The sequence below is a fragment of the Rhinolophus sinicus genome, chromosome 14 (assembly GCF_057876585.1).
Source record: "Rhinolophus sinicus isolate RSI-liver-muscle chromosome 14, RSI-T2T, whole genome shotgun sequence".
NCBI classification, from domain to species: Eukaryota; Metazoa; Chordata; class Mammalia; order Chiroptera; family Rhinolophidae; genus Rhinolophus; species Rhinolophus sinicus.
The window spans coordinates 187,631,264-187,645,715 of NC_142514.1; the positions used below are offsets into that span (position 1 = coordinate 187,631,264).

General features: G+C 63.5%; 2 protein-coding genes across 5 annotated transcripts in view; one reads left to right on the plus strand and one right to left on the minus strand.

Moving 5' to 3' along the window:
- Positions 1 to 844: 844 nt before the first annotated feature.
- PRR33 (proline rich 33) lies at positions 845 to 6,450 on the plus strand. Its single transcript, XM_019718536.3, has 2 exons — positions 845 to 956; positions 4,486 to 6,450. Exons 1-2 carry the CDS (start codon positions 933 to 935, stop codon positions 5,854 to 5,856), a joined length of 1,395 nt encoding a protein of 464 aa, XP_019574095.3. The 5' UTR covers positions 845 to 932; the 3' UTR covers positions 5,857 to 6,450.
- Positions 2,976 to 14,452, minus strand: part of LSP1 (lymphocyte specific protein 1) — a 32,837-nt gene continuing 21,360 nt past the window's right edge. For 2 of the 4 annotated variants that reach the window (XM_019718538.2, XM_074336933.2), the window contains exons 2-11: positions 12,635 to 12,772; positions 10,978 to 11,121; positions 9,097 to 9,256; positions 8,695 to 8,781; positions 8,403 to 8,446; positions 8,152 to 8,233; positions 7,584 to 7,718; positions 7,216 to 7,293; positions 6,963 to 7,065; positions 2,976 to 3,427 (exon numbers count right to left, since the gene is read on the minus strand). In XM_019718538.2, the coding sequence (XP_019574097.2) occupies positions 6,976 to 7,065; positions 7,216 to 7,293; positions 7,584 to 7,718; positions 8,152 to 8,233; positions 8,403 to 8,446; positions 8,695 to 8,781; positions 9,097 to 9,256; positions 10,978 to 11,121; positions 12,635 to 12,772 (958 nt within the window). In that variant the 3' untranslated portion in view covers positions 2,976 to 3,427; positions 6,963 to 6,975. The remainder of the gene's footprint in view (positions 3,428 to 6,962; positions 7,066 to 7,215; positions 7,294 to 7,583; positions 7,719 to 8,151; positions 8,234 to 8,402; positions 8,447 to 8,694; positions 8,782 to 9,096; positions 9,257 to 10,977; positions 11,122 to 12,634; positions 12,773 to 14,452) is intronic. The other 2 variants (XM_074336934.2, XM_074336935.2) reach the window with 2 other exon arrangements.

Below are 14,452 nucleotides of genomic sequence, written 5' to 3' on the forward strand. Positions count from 1 at the left end.
CCACGCCCACTCTGGGTTCTCAGAGGCTTTTGGAAGACTTTCGTGGGCACCTCATTCAATCCCTATAAGTTGGAGATAAGGCCAGAGGGTCCCTAGACAGGCAGAGATGTGCCCACGGTCACAGAGCAAGGGGGGGGGGCAGATGGAGGCCTTCTTCAGCCTGCCTCCCCCAGCGCCTGGCAGTCGGAAGCCCCTGAGACCGGAGCTGCTGGGGACGTCCAGGCCCTCCTGGTCAGAAGTCTGAATTCCTCCGGCCTGATGCCTTCTCCTTCACCTGTCCAGGTCTTTGATGGGCAAGGGTGTGGCGGCCACACACAGCCCTGACCCTTGGCCAACTTGGGCCCACTGCCCAGTGGGATCAATGTGGAGCCCCTGGGCGGCTCCTGGGGCTGCCCTGCCTGTCTCCTCCTCCCTGGTGGGGGCTGATGTCCCTTCTCAGGCTGGTGCCTCTTGCTCTGCTAACAGAGACCTGAGGACCCCCCCGTCCTGCCCCCCAAGCACACAGCTGCAGGTACACATATGGGGACGGCATATCAGGGAGCAGCTGGCCTCGTCTGCAGGCTGTGCTGGAGCTTGGCCTGGGCAGCCCTGGGAAGCACCCACTCCACTCAGACTGCGAAGGCCTCACGCTCAGGAGCTGCTGGCTGCATCCCGCCCCTGGCCCAGGGTGGTCTTAGGGACTGCATCTGCCGCTGGGCCTGCCACGGCCCCTGCAGTGGCCCTGCTCAGCCAGCAGAGGAGAGTGGCTACCCACTCAGTGGCCTTGGCCTCTGGCAGGTGCTGTCCCATGAGCTGGCTGAGCCAGAGATAGGGCGTTGAGGTCAGAGGGACCGGGCAGATTTTATTTTGGGTATCGGTGGCCTTCCCTCAGGGCGCCAGGCCCATGTACAGCAGGACAGTGCTCGCGGGCACTGCTGGATGGGCCACCGAGGATGGGCTGCCGAGGACCTGCACAGGTAATCTACACCCCATCTACCGGCCAGGCTTGGGTGGGAGGAGGGGGGCAGGGCAGGGGCCTTGCCTGGGGTCCACAGGGGAACTGGAGACCTGGGGGGAGGCAGGGGATGGGGTGGCCCAGCCAGGTGTGCTGGGGGCTGGTCTCAACCCCAAGAAGAGTTTAAGGACTGTGTAGGGCCTGGGCCCGGGGACAGTGTGGGGTGGGCTTCCAAAGTCAGCGAGGCTGGCAGAGACAGGGAGGGGCAGCCCCCATGCGTCTTGGCTCCAGCTGTCCTTGCGGAGCGACCCCCAGAGTGGTGAAGGAGGGCAGGGGTCCCTCGATCGGGGCCTGACCCCCCAATGTGCATTGTTGGGGGTGGTAGGGCCCAAGGGACCTTGAACGTCTCTTGGGAGCCCTGAGCTGAACTGGGCCCCGCCTGGTGCCAGCTGGAGCTCCAGTCCACCCAGCCCCATGGGCTCCGGCTCTGCCAGGCTCCAGGTAGAAGCTGCTGACACAGCGCTATCCCGGGCCTCACGCGGCTGCTGCCCCACACACCCTGGGTGCTTCTATGCGATCTGTAGGTCACGGTTCTTCTATCTCCTGTGTATGCAACTCTGGTTCCCAGAGTTAGGGAGCAGGGGCTGTCGGGTGGGGCCTCCCAGGCAGGAGGACAGATAGTGAGGGGATTACCCCAGCAAGGTACCCTTTGAGCAGTGGTCCCTCTGAGCCTCTCATCCTCTGTGGTGGGCAGGCACTGGCCCCCGGGTCCTGATCACTGAGCAGTGGGCATTAGCGGTACTCAGAGAAGAGAGAGCATGGGTCCTCGTCCCCGAGGCTGGGCTCGATGTGGATGGTTCCTAGAGGGGCTGGGTGGTCAGCGCAGCGCCTACGGTGCCTCCATGACACCATCCACCCCACCTGCCTCTTGCCCCTTGGGTTGTCCACTCTGGTCCTGGCTAATTGCCCAGCGGTGGACCTTGAGACTGCCTCCACCCGCTGCCCTCAGCTGACGTCCAATCCAGCTTGAGAAGGGAGACAGCACTGTCCCCTAGATGCTGCCTCAGAGCTGGGCCAGAGTGAGAAAGGTGGCCGTGACTTTTTTGAGTTTTAATACTTCTGAACTGCCATATTTACTCTGTCTTTGGGGAGGTTGGCCGCTACCTATCCATCCATCAATCCATCCATCCACCATCCATCCATCACCCATCCATCCATCCATCCATCCATCCATCCATCCATCCATCCATCCATCATCCATCCATCCATCATCCATCCATCATCCATCCATCCATCCATCCATCCATCCATCCATCCATCCATCCATCATCCATCCATCCATCACCCATCCATCATCCATCCATCCATCCATCATCCATCCATCCATCCATCCATCCATCCATCCATCCCCCATCTATCATCCATCCATCCATCCATCCATCCATCCATCCATCCATCCATCATCCATCATTCATCCATCATCCATCCATCCATCCATCATCCATCCATCCATCCATCCATCATCCATCCATCCATCCATCCATCCATCCATCATCCATCCATCATCCATCATCCATCCATCATCCATCCATCCAACCATCCATCATCCATCCATCCATCCATCCATCCATCATCCATCATCCATCCATCATCCATCCATCCAACCATCCATCATCCATCCATCATCCATTCATCCATCCATCCATCCATCCATCCATCCACCCATTCATCCATCATCCGCCCATCTGTCCATCCCCCAAACCTTCACCAAGCACCTCTTGGGTGCTGGGATGCGGGATGACCCCAAGGCAGAATGCTCACTATTTCAGGTGCTGTGAAGTTTCTATCAGGCCAGTCATGTGTGCCCCAACTTAGGCCACCACACACCTCAGCTCCCAGAAGTCATGGGACAGGACAGAGTGTCTGAATCCAGAAGCCACAGGCCTGGGTCCCACCGCCCTATGGGGGGGATGGCCTTTGCAACTCAGCCAGTCCTGCTCCCGTGTCACTCCCGCAGTTAGTGAGCACTGAAGGGCCAGAACATGGTCAGGACGAGCTTTATTGCACAACATGGAGGGGGCTGCAAGCAGGGGGCAGGGAGGGACACAGGGCCTGAACATCCAGTGCAGGCATTGGTGGCTCTTGACTGGGAGGTCCCTCGGAAGGTGCCCTGTCTCTGCACAGGCTGTGCCTCCCTCATGAGCTCTTGGCCTCTGTGGGGACAGTGCCTTTCGCCAAGCATCAGTGAGAGTCCCTTTCCTCCCTGGGCTGTGAGAGGCAGAGCCCAGGGGGTCAGGGAGCAGGAGGGGGAAGAGGTTGGAGGGTCCACGGATAGAGGTTGCATCAGTGGCAGGTGTTGGAGGGACATGGGCTGCCAGGTGGGCAACGGGAAGCAGCTTCTTCAGCAGAGCTGGGGGTGGACATGTGGCTGGACTCTCTCCTGGGAGCCTGGATTGGGAGTGTGGAGGGAGCCGCCAGTTTGCATCAGGAGAGCTGCAACACAGGTGGGAGGGGACTCAGGCGGCAGTCCCAGGAGGGCGGTCCTGCCTCTCCCAGCCTCCAGCCTCTCTCTGGTGGCCAACCTGGCCCTGCCCACACACCCCCTCCCACCACCTGGAGCCACCCACCTCCATCTTGGAGGCCAGCTTCCCCAGGCTGAGCTCTGGTGCCCTGGGCCCTTCTGGGGACTCAAGGCTGAGGGAATGTTGCCCATCACCTGTTTGTCTGCTAGCCTGGCAGCCCCCAGAGATAGACCTGGAGTTCTTGGGGGCCTGGACTCCCAGAGGTAGGCAGCCCAAAATGAGCCCTGGGGCATACCCCTCTGGCGCCTCTCCAGGCCGACCCCTCCTACCTGGCAGAGCCCCTGGCGCCCAGGCCTCCCTCCTCCCCCACACCAGCGGCCTCTGGCTTGGCCCAGACAGCATTTGTCAATGTCCTTGCAAGCACGTGGCGCCCAGAAACAAGGGCGGGCGGCTTGGCCGGGATCACCCCAGCCAGGAGGTCTGCGGGAAGACCCCATTTAGCATAGCTCAGCGAAATGGCTCCCACATCCAGGCCAATCTACCTCTGATGATGCAGCCTCAGCTCTCTGAGCCTCTGGCCGCCACCTCACCCCTGGCTCACAGCAGACGCGCCTGTGGTCGGGCCGGCGACGGCACGGCGCCCCCTCACGCGTTTGCGGACAGGCCCTCTTCCTGCCCTCGTGGGTGCCTGGCCCAACACGTGCCCCCCACTTGGAGCTGGCCCATGGGCCTCCCGGCCCTGGCGGTGCACACAGGCAGCACGTGGAGGCAGGCTCCAGCCCTCGTCCATCACCCACCAGTGACTCAGGCCTCTGTGGGCTCATTTCTAACTGGGGGTGATGGCACAGCCGCCCCATGGAGTTGCTGCGGCCGACAGATGTGTCTGGAATGCACCTGGCAGGTGCCCCCTGCTCAGGAAACAGGGCTGTGCTGGCCAGGCAGTAACTCCTCTGGGCCTCGGGTCCTCCGGCACAACAGGGGGACCACGTGCCCTCCCTGCCAGCTGACGGCTGTCCCTCCCCACCCCAGGGCACATCAATGCTTATCTCCACTGCCTCGATACCCCCTGAGGCGGCTGGCCCCTGTCCCCAGGGGCCCCCGGGGGCCCCCCCACCCCTGATGCCCAAGCCTGGGAAGGAGAACGTGCGTCTGCAGAGACTACTGAAGAAGGAAGCCCGGAAGAAGATGGCGGGGGGCGGGCTCTCTGCCCCGCAGGGAGCTTTTCGCACCTCCCTGTCCCCTGTGAGCGAGGCCAGCCACGACCAGGAGACCACGGCCCCACGCCCCACCGAGGCCCAGCATGTGGTGGCCTCCCGGGCCCGCGCGCCCCCCACACCCGTCAGCCACCATGTGGCATCACCCCTGCAGAAGCCCTGCTTCTCCCTCAGCTTCACGCAGTGCAGGGGTCTGGCAGCTCACGTCCAGGCCCCGGGGCCCCAGCTCACAGCCCCAGCCCCAGAAGACCCCTGGCCCCACAGTGGCTTTGCCCAAGTCTCGGCCACCGCAGTGGGGGGCACCCACATCAGCCAGGTGCACATCCAGCTGGTGTCGTCCCCACGGGCTGGGACCCCTGAGCCCCCTCAGACAGCCCCAGATGGGGGGCCTGGTGGCCAGGACCAAGACACAGTCCCCTGCCCTCCTGGGACCCAGCCCTCGATCCCAGTTGCCCACATCCGCCCACTTCCCACCAGGGCCCCAGCTGCCAGGCCCTGGCCTGAGGTGCCCCCTGTGCCCAAGCCGACCCCCAGCTTCCAGGCTTCGGGGCCCAGAGAGGTCAGCAGCCGGGTCGTGGTAGCTGTAGTCCCCACTTACTGCTCACCGGGCCCCTCCGCTTACGGGACGGCCCCTGCGGCCCCTGATGATGAGAGCCTGGGGGAGCCCCCCACGGCTGTCTCTGCCGCCGAGACCAAGCAGGTCTCCAGCCTCCACGGGGCCTCAGCCTCCACCCCGCCGTCAGGCCCCCACCCCTGCCCTATCCCCAAAGTCGCGCCCAAGCCTCGTCTCAGCGGCTGGACGCGCCTCAAGAAGCAGCTGATGCAGGAGGCAGAGGAGCCCCCGTTCCTGGGTCCGGAACAGAAGCCCAAGCGCACGGAACAGGAGGTGACAGCCCCTGCCCACTGGGTGCCCCGGCCCCCCGCCTCCCGGGCGTCAAGGCTGTGGGACGCGGTGCTGTACCGCGTGTCGGTGGCCGAGTCCCGCGGAGGCTCAGAGGGGCCCAGGGACGAGGGGCGCGCCCTGGCTGGCCTCAGCCGCCTGCCCTTCCTGTGTCGGCCCCACTTCAACGCCCGGAAGCTGCAGGAAGTGGCCACCCGGCCTCCCCCCACCATCCACTCGGTCCTGGAGCTGAGCCCCCAGCCCAAGAACTTCAACCGGACCGCGACCGGGTGGAGGCTCCGGTGAATGGCCAGCAGGGCGGCCCCAGGGCCCAGAACTATGGAGTGGACAGAGGGGGCTGAGGGTCCAGTTGGGAGCCACAGCCACTGAAGAAGGCAGCAGGGCCAGATGGACCTGGGAGGGGCCAGTCGGGGGCTCAGGGAACCTGGAGGTGACTGGGCGGTCAGGGGGGACAGGTCTGGTGGATGGAGCATGGAGGAACAGGGTGGGGGGGGCGAGGCTGGCAGCAGGTGGGGACAGAGGTGAGTCGGTTTCTGTGTGCAGAGCGTGGGGGCTTACAGCGTGAATGAAGCTCAAGGAGAAATGCCCAAACCTACTGTGAGGCACACGGCTGGACAGACTGACCCGGTGTGGAGGGCCTGCCGCCGTCTCCAGGGAAGCCTGGCAGGGAAGGAGGGAGGCCAGGCTCAGCCTCTGGACACTCTGGGCTGTGAACTGTGAGGTCGATGGGAGAGGGGCACGGAGGTCCTTGGGGAGGCCTCTGGACTCAGGAGGGGAAGGAGCGTAGAAAGGGGGCTGGCTGACCCACCCTCCCCAGGATGAAATGGGTGCTGTGAACGGATCCTGGGACCCAGGCCACTAATAAAGTGTGTCACGCCATGGCAGTGGGTCACCTTTCTGACTACACCAGATGAGGGGGACGGTGCTGGAAACTGGAGCGGCCCCACTGGGGCAGGAGGCTGACACGAAGGTTCGGGCCCCTTTCAGACCCTCAGTGCACACTGGGCGGGACCTGAGCTCCCAGGCCTCCATCCCTTCCATTTCCTACGATGCCAGCCCTTCCGTGGCGGGGGACACCTCAGCTGCCTAAGGAGCCCAGTGTGGATGTGTGGCCTCTTCCCAGAAGGGAGGTTTGAGCTCCCCCTTCGGAGAATGGCTGAGCGGGGTTGAGGCCTCGGAAGGAACAGGGTTCGGTGTCAGATGGGGTGGGGGCAAATCCGCAGGGCCTGGGAGACTGAGCCGTCTGGGTCCTGGCCAGCTCTGAGGCTGGGCATTTTGCCCTCCCAGACTCCCTTGTAGCCTGTGACATGGGCAAGCAGGCTTTGTCCGTGCCGCCACGTTCTCAGAATGGCCCACTTTACCCACAACAAGTGGCTACTGCCTGAACTCACCAAGAGGGGCAGCCTAGGGCACTGAGCCCTCATCCATGAGCACTTTCTCGTACTTCCCATGTCCGGTGGCCACAAACTTGTACCTCTTCCCAGACGGGGTGCTCTGTTGGGGAAGGAGACCAAGAGCAAAGGTGAGCACAGCATCAGGGTGAAGACGTGCCTCCGGGAAGCCCTCCCAGAGGCACCGAGGATGGCACCACGTTGCTCTCAGCTGTGGGACCCACCCTCCCTGCATCAACCACGGTTAGGCTACCTTAATTGTGGATGAAGTCTTGGAGCCTCCTGTCTGCTCCCAGAGGTTTTTCTTGCTCATGTCTCCAGCTACAATATCCTGGGGACAAAATGGAGGCACATGTGACAGATGCAGACCGCTGACTAGGGGGCACTGGAAGGCCTGGGCCTTTCTCTCCTGCCTAGCCTCACCTGGCCAGGGGCCCAGGACCTGCCTCCTTGGATGACAGCCCAATGGAGAGGAGGGAACCAGCCTTCTCCACGTGACTTTCCGTGCTTGGGGCCAGTTCCCCTACAGGCCCGTGTTCCCTCTGCCCACCCTCTGCCCAGCCAGGTGGTCTCACACTTGCCTCCCCAAAGGAGCCCAGCCTGGCCTGGAAGGGGTCCTACCTTGCAGGAGGGGCCCTTGGAGGAAGACTGAGCCTGCACCTCTCCTGTCTCCCACCGGCTCTTGGTGCTTGCCACGGCCATGCTGGGCAATTCGATGGAGGGCTGGCGAGCCAGCTTGGGGTTCCGGCCAGCAGTCTGCAGAGGAGACAGAGCCCAGCACTGCTTAAGTGGAGAGCCACCTGGGACCCATCAGAGAGGCCCAATGAGACCTTTTCCCACACAGACAGTATCCTCTGTGTCTCCGTATTTCCCCAGGAACGCTTTCCCAATGCAGGGTGGGAGCAAAGCACTCTGAACAGATGTGCATCCTTCCCGTCAATGTGCCTGTGAAACACCCCTTATTCTGTAGAGCACAGGTGACATGGTGGGTTACGAGACAGATGTGGGCTGTCTTCACACTGCACATGGCATAGGGCTGGGGGAGCATGGGATGGACGGAGGGGGTTGGTTGGATGAAGGGGTGTTGGTTTGATGGAAGGATGTTGGTTGGATGGAGGGACATTGGTTGGATGAGGAATGGCTGCATGAATGGAGGAGAGAGCCAGCAGAAGCAGGGTCCCAAGCATACCTCAATGGCCTGCGTGTACTGCTCTAGCCGCTCATCAATCTTGGAGATAGGCAGGGCTGGCTGGGACTTCTTCACACTGTTACTGGAGGGTAGGAGAAGGTCATGCCCCATGACCCTTGCTTCACTTTTACACTCCACCCTGAGCCTCCACCAGAGCCCCCTCAGCCTCCCAGAACTCCACCCTCTGGGTTCCTCGCTTATCCCGCTCTGGGAAAACCCTGAGTCCTAGTCTGGAAAACAGTCAGACGTACCTCTTCTTGATGGAGCGGTTCAGGGACTCGGTTCTGTCAATGAGCTGTGGAGGGCGGGCAGAGACGTGAGCCTCCGGAGCCAGGGCAAGGCCCACATTCCACCCCCCGCCCCAATGTTTCTCCTGTCTGGATGCTGGGGTGGGGAGGGAGGGGGGAAGGGGGAGGGAGGGCAGTGTGGGGCTGGGGGCACTGGCAGAGAATGAACAGGAGTGTTCCCTATTCTGGGGCTGACGTGGAGCTGCTTCTCGCGCTGGCAGAGAGGGAAAGGTGGCGGGCTTTGGGGTTGACCTACTTTGGTGCTGGGGCTCAGGGGAGGTGAGCCGTGTTCGGTGGTCTCCTCCAAGACCAAAGGGCTGGGTGTCCTGGGCTGCTGACATTTCTGGTGCCGGGAAGAGAACATCTGAGGTTATGGGGCCTAGATGACCACCCCCTGTGTACCCCACTGCCCCACCTAGGACCTGTTGGAGCCAACTCTCTCCCCTCCCTGGGCCTCAGTTCCTTCCCAGTCCTGACATGCTTCGGTTCTGGAATTCTCTGCCATGTAAGATCACTAAGCCCCCTCCACTCTGAGTGTGGGGGCTACATAGTCTACCGGCGGGGTGCTGGCTCCCTCTGGGCCAGTCCCATGAGGCCCACAGAGCGTGCAGGGAGCAGAAATACACTGAGCCCAGACCCCAAGGGATGCCACCGTCACCTGCTCATCTGCCTCCTCAGCCTCTGCTGGTGCCAGACTGTCCTGGACGGTCACCTCTGGTTCTGGCCCCTCCTGGGCCTCTGAGCTGGGGTGCAGATGCAACCCCTCCAGGCAGGCTGTGGCTGGGTTCACCTCGTCAGCGTCCTGGTGCCCAAGGGGCCTGTGGAGGAAGAGGGCGATCTGACTGAGGGCTATTGCTTGGTTCGAATCCCTTCCCGTTCCACATGGGGAGAGTCAGACTCCCTGAGCACCAAGGTATCCTGAGACCCCAGCCTCTTTGAGGAAGTGAGTGCAAAGAACTAAGAGCCGGCCCCTCTCCCTGGGCCCCTTGGGGAACAGCGCCCACTGTCCCAGCCCCACTGGGCAGGTCACCCCCGTGCCGAGGCTGGCCCTGGCCTCCAGGCTCTCTGGACAGGCCGCAGCCTCGTGTCCTGCTTCTCTTTGTCTACCCTGTGGCCTGGGCTGCCCTGCTCTGTGTGGGGCGAGTGAGCCTCAGGGAGAAGTCTGCCGGGTGGGGGTGAGATGGGGTCTGTGAGTGGTGTGGGGGCTAGTCAGCTGGAGGACAGGCAAGGGCAGGGGTCACTGCTAGGGCCACATCCCTGAGGAGAGGGGCCCACGGTGCTGGATGTAGGGGAAGGGAGGCCAGCCCGCTGGCAGCCAGCAGCTCTGCATTTGAGCGGGACTGAACCTGGAGAAGAAGGTGGGAAATTCTTGCATTTTCCATGATTTCAGTCCCCTTGGTGTTTGTGCCAACCAAGACCCAGACCCACCGCCCAGGGTGGGCCGGGGTCCAGCCCACGGCAGGCACACAGAGGGCCCATTGAGCTGTGGCGGGATGCAGGGCCAGGCAGGTGGGGGTGCGGGGGCAGGGAGGAGAGCAGGAGCTTCCACGGAAGAGGCAAAGCGCCCCCTGCTGTTGAGGAAAGGCTGCCGCTAGAAGGGGAGGGAGGAGCAGGCCTGGCCCACCGGCGGTGGACAGGCCACCCTGCGTACCCAGCCCCACTTGAGAAATGCAGAGTGTACACCAACTCCCAGAGGCAGATGGGGGGGAAACTGAGGCCTGGAGGGGTTGGTGGGCAGAAGGCCAAGCCAGAAACAGGGCCTCATCTAGGCAGATAGATCGTGGGGTGTGGGAGTCAGCCTGTAGGATGGCTGTGCCACGGGAGGGTTCTTAGCTGTAGCTCAAGGCTGCCTGGAGGGGCTGGGAGGTGGCCCAGAGTGGGAGCAACACGGGTCTGGTGACATTCAAGGGAACGGGGGACTCTGTCCCCCAGCTGGAGCTCCTGAGAAGAACTGGGACCCTGGGCACATGGAGGGACTTGAATGCAGTGAGCAGCTTGGACCCCAAAACTTGGGTGGGGGCGAGGCTCTAAGAGCAGCCCCCATCCTGGGCCCAGGGGCACTTTGGCCCCCACTCCCCGCCCGCCCCTGTTCAGACCAGCAAACACGTTTGCACATCTGGAAAGCTTGTCCCCCAGGCTGACTCTCGGGCCCGCACATCTGGAAATACCTGCTCCCCTCCGTGGGAATGGAGGCCAGCCAGCCCCGAGGGAGGAAGGGGCGGGCGGCGGGGGCCAGAGCCTCCATTACGTAAGTGGGCTGCAGATGTGGCAACACCCCGCCGGCCGCAGCTGGTCTGGATGGGGCCCAGGGCCCTGGGGAGCCCAGGAATGAGATTTCCTCACCGCCTCTCCCCACAGCCCCTTGCCGGGCCGCCCTCCGTCTCGCTCTCTTCCTCCCTTCTCCCCCTCTCACAGGCACGGGGGGCCTTTAGGGGGGCTGGCTGGGAAGGGGAGCGGCGGTCATTGCTCAGGCCCAGGTTGGGGGCCTTGGAGAGAGCCCCCGCCTGGCAGCCCCATCTCCAGGCTTGACCCCACTTGCCTGTCCTCCTCCTGGTCACCCTCTGTGCTCTCTCCCTCGGGGGGCTCCTCAGCCGTGCTGTGCCGAGGCTTCTGCTCTGGCTTCTGGCTCCAATCGCTGAAGCCCTCGTCCTCGTCCAGCTCAGGGGCCTCCGAGGCCTTCAGGCTGCGGCCGGGAGAACAGCACAGGGGCTGGGGCTGGGCCAGCATGCCAGGCAGGGGTGACCTCCCATCCACCCCTCCTGTCTCAGACCCTGAGTGCCACACAGGCAGCACGCACAGCCGGGCTGTCTCCCCAACATCCAAGGATCCCTGAGGGCAGGACTGTGTCCCCTCCATAGTCTGGAGCTTTCTGAGACCAAGGCTGTGTCTCACCCCATTAAGGCAGGGCTCCGCACCGACAGGGCTGTGTCTCCCCCATGAGCTTAAGGTTCCCCGAGAGTTGGGCTGTCTCTCCATCAGTTTACGGCCCCCAGAGACCTGGGCTGTGTCTCCCCCATAGGTCTAGGGCCCCCCGAGAGCTGGGCTGTGTCTCCCCAATCGGTCTAGGGCCCCCAAGAGCTGGGCTGTGTCTCCCCCATCAGTCTAGGGCCCCCCCGAGAGCTGGGCTGTGTCTTCCCCTTAGGTCTAGAGCCCCCCGAGAGCTGGGCAGTGTCTTCCCCTTAGGTCTAGAGCCCCCCGAGAGCTGGGCAGTGTCTCCCCAATTGGTCTAGGGCCCCCGAGAGCTGGGCTGTGTCTCCCCCATCAGTCTAGGGCCCCCCGAGATCTGGGCTGTGTCTTCCCCTTAGGTCTAGAGCCCCCCGAGAGCTGGGCAGTGTCTTCCCCTTAGGTCTAGAGCCCCCCGAGAGCTGGGCTGTCTCCCCCATCGGTCTAGGGCCCCCCAAGAGCTGGGCTGTGTCTCTCCCATAGGTCTAGGGCCCCCCGAGAGCTGGGCTGTGTCTCCCAGCATCCCATGTCCCTGAGTGTGGGTGACCAGTCTCCCTGTGCTCTCCCAGCTGAGCTCCCAGGGCCCTGCCTTCAGGCTCCTTTCCTGGGCAGCAGGGTAACTAAGCCCCTGCACCCTGTCCTCCCACCTCAGGCCTCTGGTCCTGGTGTGGTGGGCTCCCCCCTACCCCTTAGCCTCTGCCTACTTCTTCAAGGACCTGGTCTGAAGGGCCGTGACCGCTGCAACACCCCACCCCGCCCAGAGCTGCTGACTCGGAGAAAATGGAACAAAACGGGGCCGGGAAGGGGGCAATATTGGAAAAACAGCCCAGCCCAGCCGTGGAGGCCTCCTGGGCCTGGGAGGAAGCGAGCCGGCTGGAGCCTGCCAAGTTGGACATGGCCTCCATGAGTCACCGGCAGCAGGGAGCATGGGCGGGGGGCTCGGGGGCCAGGGCCACGCAGCTGGGGTCAGAGTTGGTCCAAGCAAAGGCTGGGACCCCTTGAGGCGGCCAGAGCCTGAGCAGCCTGGAGCCTGGCCGGGAAGAGCTGCGTGTGTCTCTGGCCAGGCATCCGGCACAGTCCACAGACATGCGGGGCTGTGACGACCCTCACCCAGGAACACTCCCCAGTCCTGCCCCTACTCCTGGCCGACTCCTCTCCAGTCTCAATTGCTCTGGGACCCCCAGTGTGAGGTCTGACCACCACAGCCCCCTCTCTCAGGGTGCAGGACCCGGTGACCTGCCATGGTGGCTTACAGCTTCTCCTGCTCTTGAGGCTCTGGGGACTGGTTGCCTCCGTCCTCGTCCTGGGCCCGCAGCTGCCTGTCCCTCTCCCGCCGGCGTCGCTCTCGGGCGGCCTCCTCGCCATCCTCCAGACCCCACTGTGTGGCGAGCCTGGAGACACAGAGAGACGGTCACATCTCAGCCCAGACCCTACTTCTCCCACCCAAACAGGCCTTGCTGAGCTGTGTGCTGAGGGGGCTGGACAGCCCGGCCCTCTCTAGGCCTCAGTTTCCCCATCTTTAGGCAGAGGTCATGTGACATGGTGGTGAAGGTGCCCTTGGCTGGGGGGAGGTCCCAGGGCTCTGTAGGCGTCTGATATCCATGTGCCTCCTGGTGATAGGGGGCCCCCAGTGTACAGGATCGGAGAAGACCCTCCTTCCCCGTCTACCAGCTACACCCCTGGACCTGATCAGAACCAGGATACAGGCCAGCGAGGCTCTGGCCCCAGGCAAGGCCCCGGAAGACATGGGAAGGTGTCGATGAAGGTACGGAGAGCTGTGGCCACTCTAGACTGTTCCTAAGATGGGGAAACTAAGGCTCACTGCAGAGTCAGGCTCAAGAGGGCCTCCTCCCTCAGGGTGTGCTGACACCCACAGCTTCTCGGGGTCCGTCAGGGCCATGCAAGGGTGGCCTGGGACTGGGGGTCCACAGCCCGGCCGCCCCTGCCCCTGCCCAGCACGTCCCTGGCCCTTGGTGTCCAGCCAGCACGGCCCTGCCTCCTCCCCCAGCCCCCCTACAGCCCGAGAGGGGAGCCCCGGGTCCCCACTGCTGCAGGGCTCACTGCCCCACACTGGGGTCTCAGCCCCTTCCTGCCGGTGTCCGCTGAATGACCCCGCAGTGCTATCTCTGGGCCTCCGCCCTGAGGCCTCAGCAGCCAGCTCGTGATCTAATCTCTCTTAAGACTCCTTGGAGCCTCTCAGACAAAAACCAGGCCCCCCCACAGCCTCAGCTCAGGCCCACTCCCTCCCCCCGCGCCCGTGGGACCCAGGCCTCCACACCCCAGGCTTCCCACCCCCGACGCCTGACGCCGCCCCCACGGGCCCCAGGGAGCCCTTCATCCCCACACCTGGTCCCATCACGTGGCACATGAAGCCCTGCCTCCCACTCCAAGCCCTTGGCTGGGGGCTGTGGGGCCCCGTTCTGCATGGGAGGTAGGGCTTGGGGTGCTCATGCAGCTGCTGGGTTTGGTGTCCCTCCCCACCGTGTGCACCAGCAGCCCCTCCAAACGGTGGGTGGGAGCAGAGAGCTGGGTCCCATGCTGTGGGGTGGAAGGAAGGTGCCTACCCCTCTTCTGAGGTGACCCCAGGGGCATCCCGAGAGGGTTCCTTGGAGGGTGAGGCAGCCATTTTGTTCCCCTCGCTCCCTGTCCCAGCTGCACAAGCCTAGGGACGTGTTTGAGTCGGGGTGTTTGGGCCAATGTGTGATACATGAGTGTGTGTGTGAGCCCACGTGGGCTGTGTGCCTGGGTCCAGGTGGGGTGTGAGCGGTGGGCCCAGGTGGGGTGTGTGCCTGTGCCTGAGGCCTGGGACTGAGCCTGATCTCCTCCTCAACCTGGTCTCAGGTTCCAGGGGCCTTTCCTGCACAGGACAATACTCCCCGGACCCTCCACCAAGTCCTGGGGACACTACACCAGCCAGTGCAGAGCCCACACTGTGTCTCAGGCTTAGACATGTACAAACTCCCTGGGCTCGCCCTCTGGCCCTGTGTCCAGGCCACAGGAGCCCCCATGCAGGCCTGTGCATGGCTCCTGTACCAGGCAGAACACAAACACACAGCACGCAGCTGGGCCTC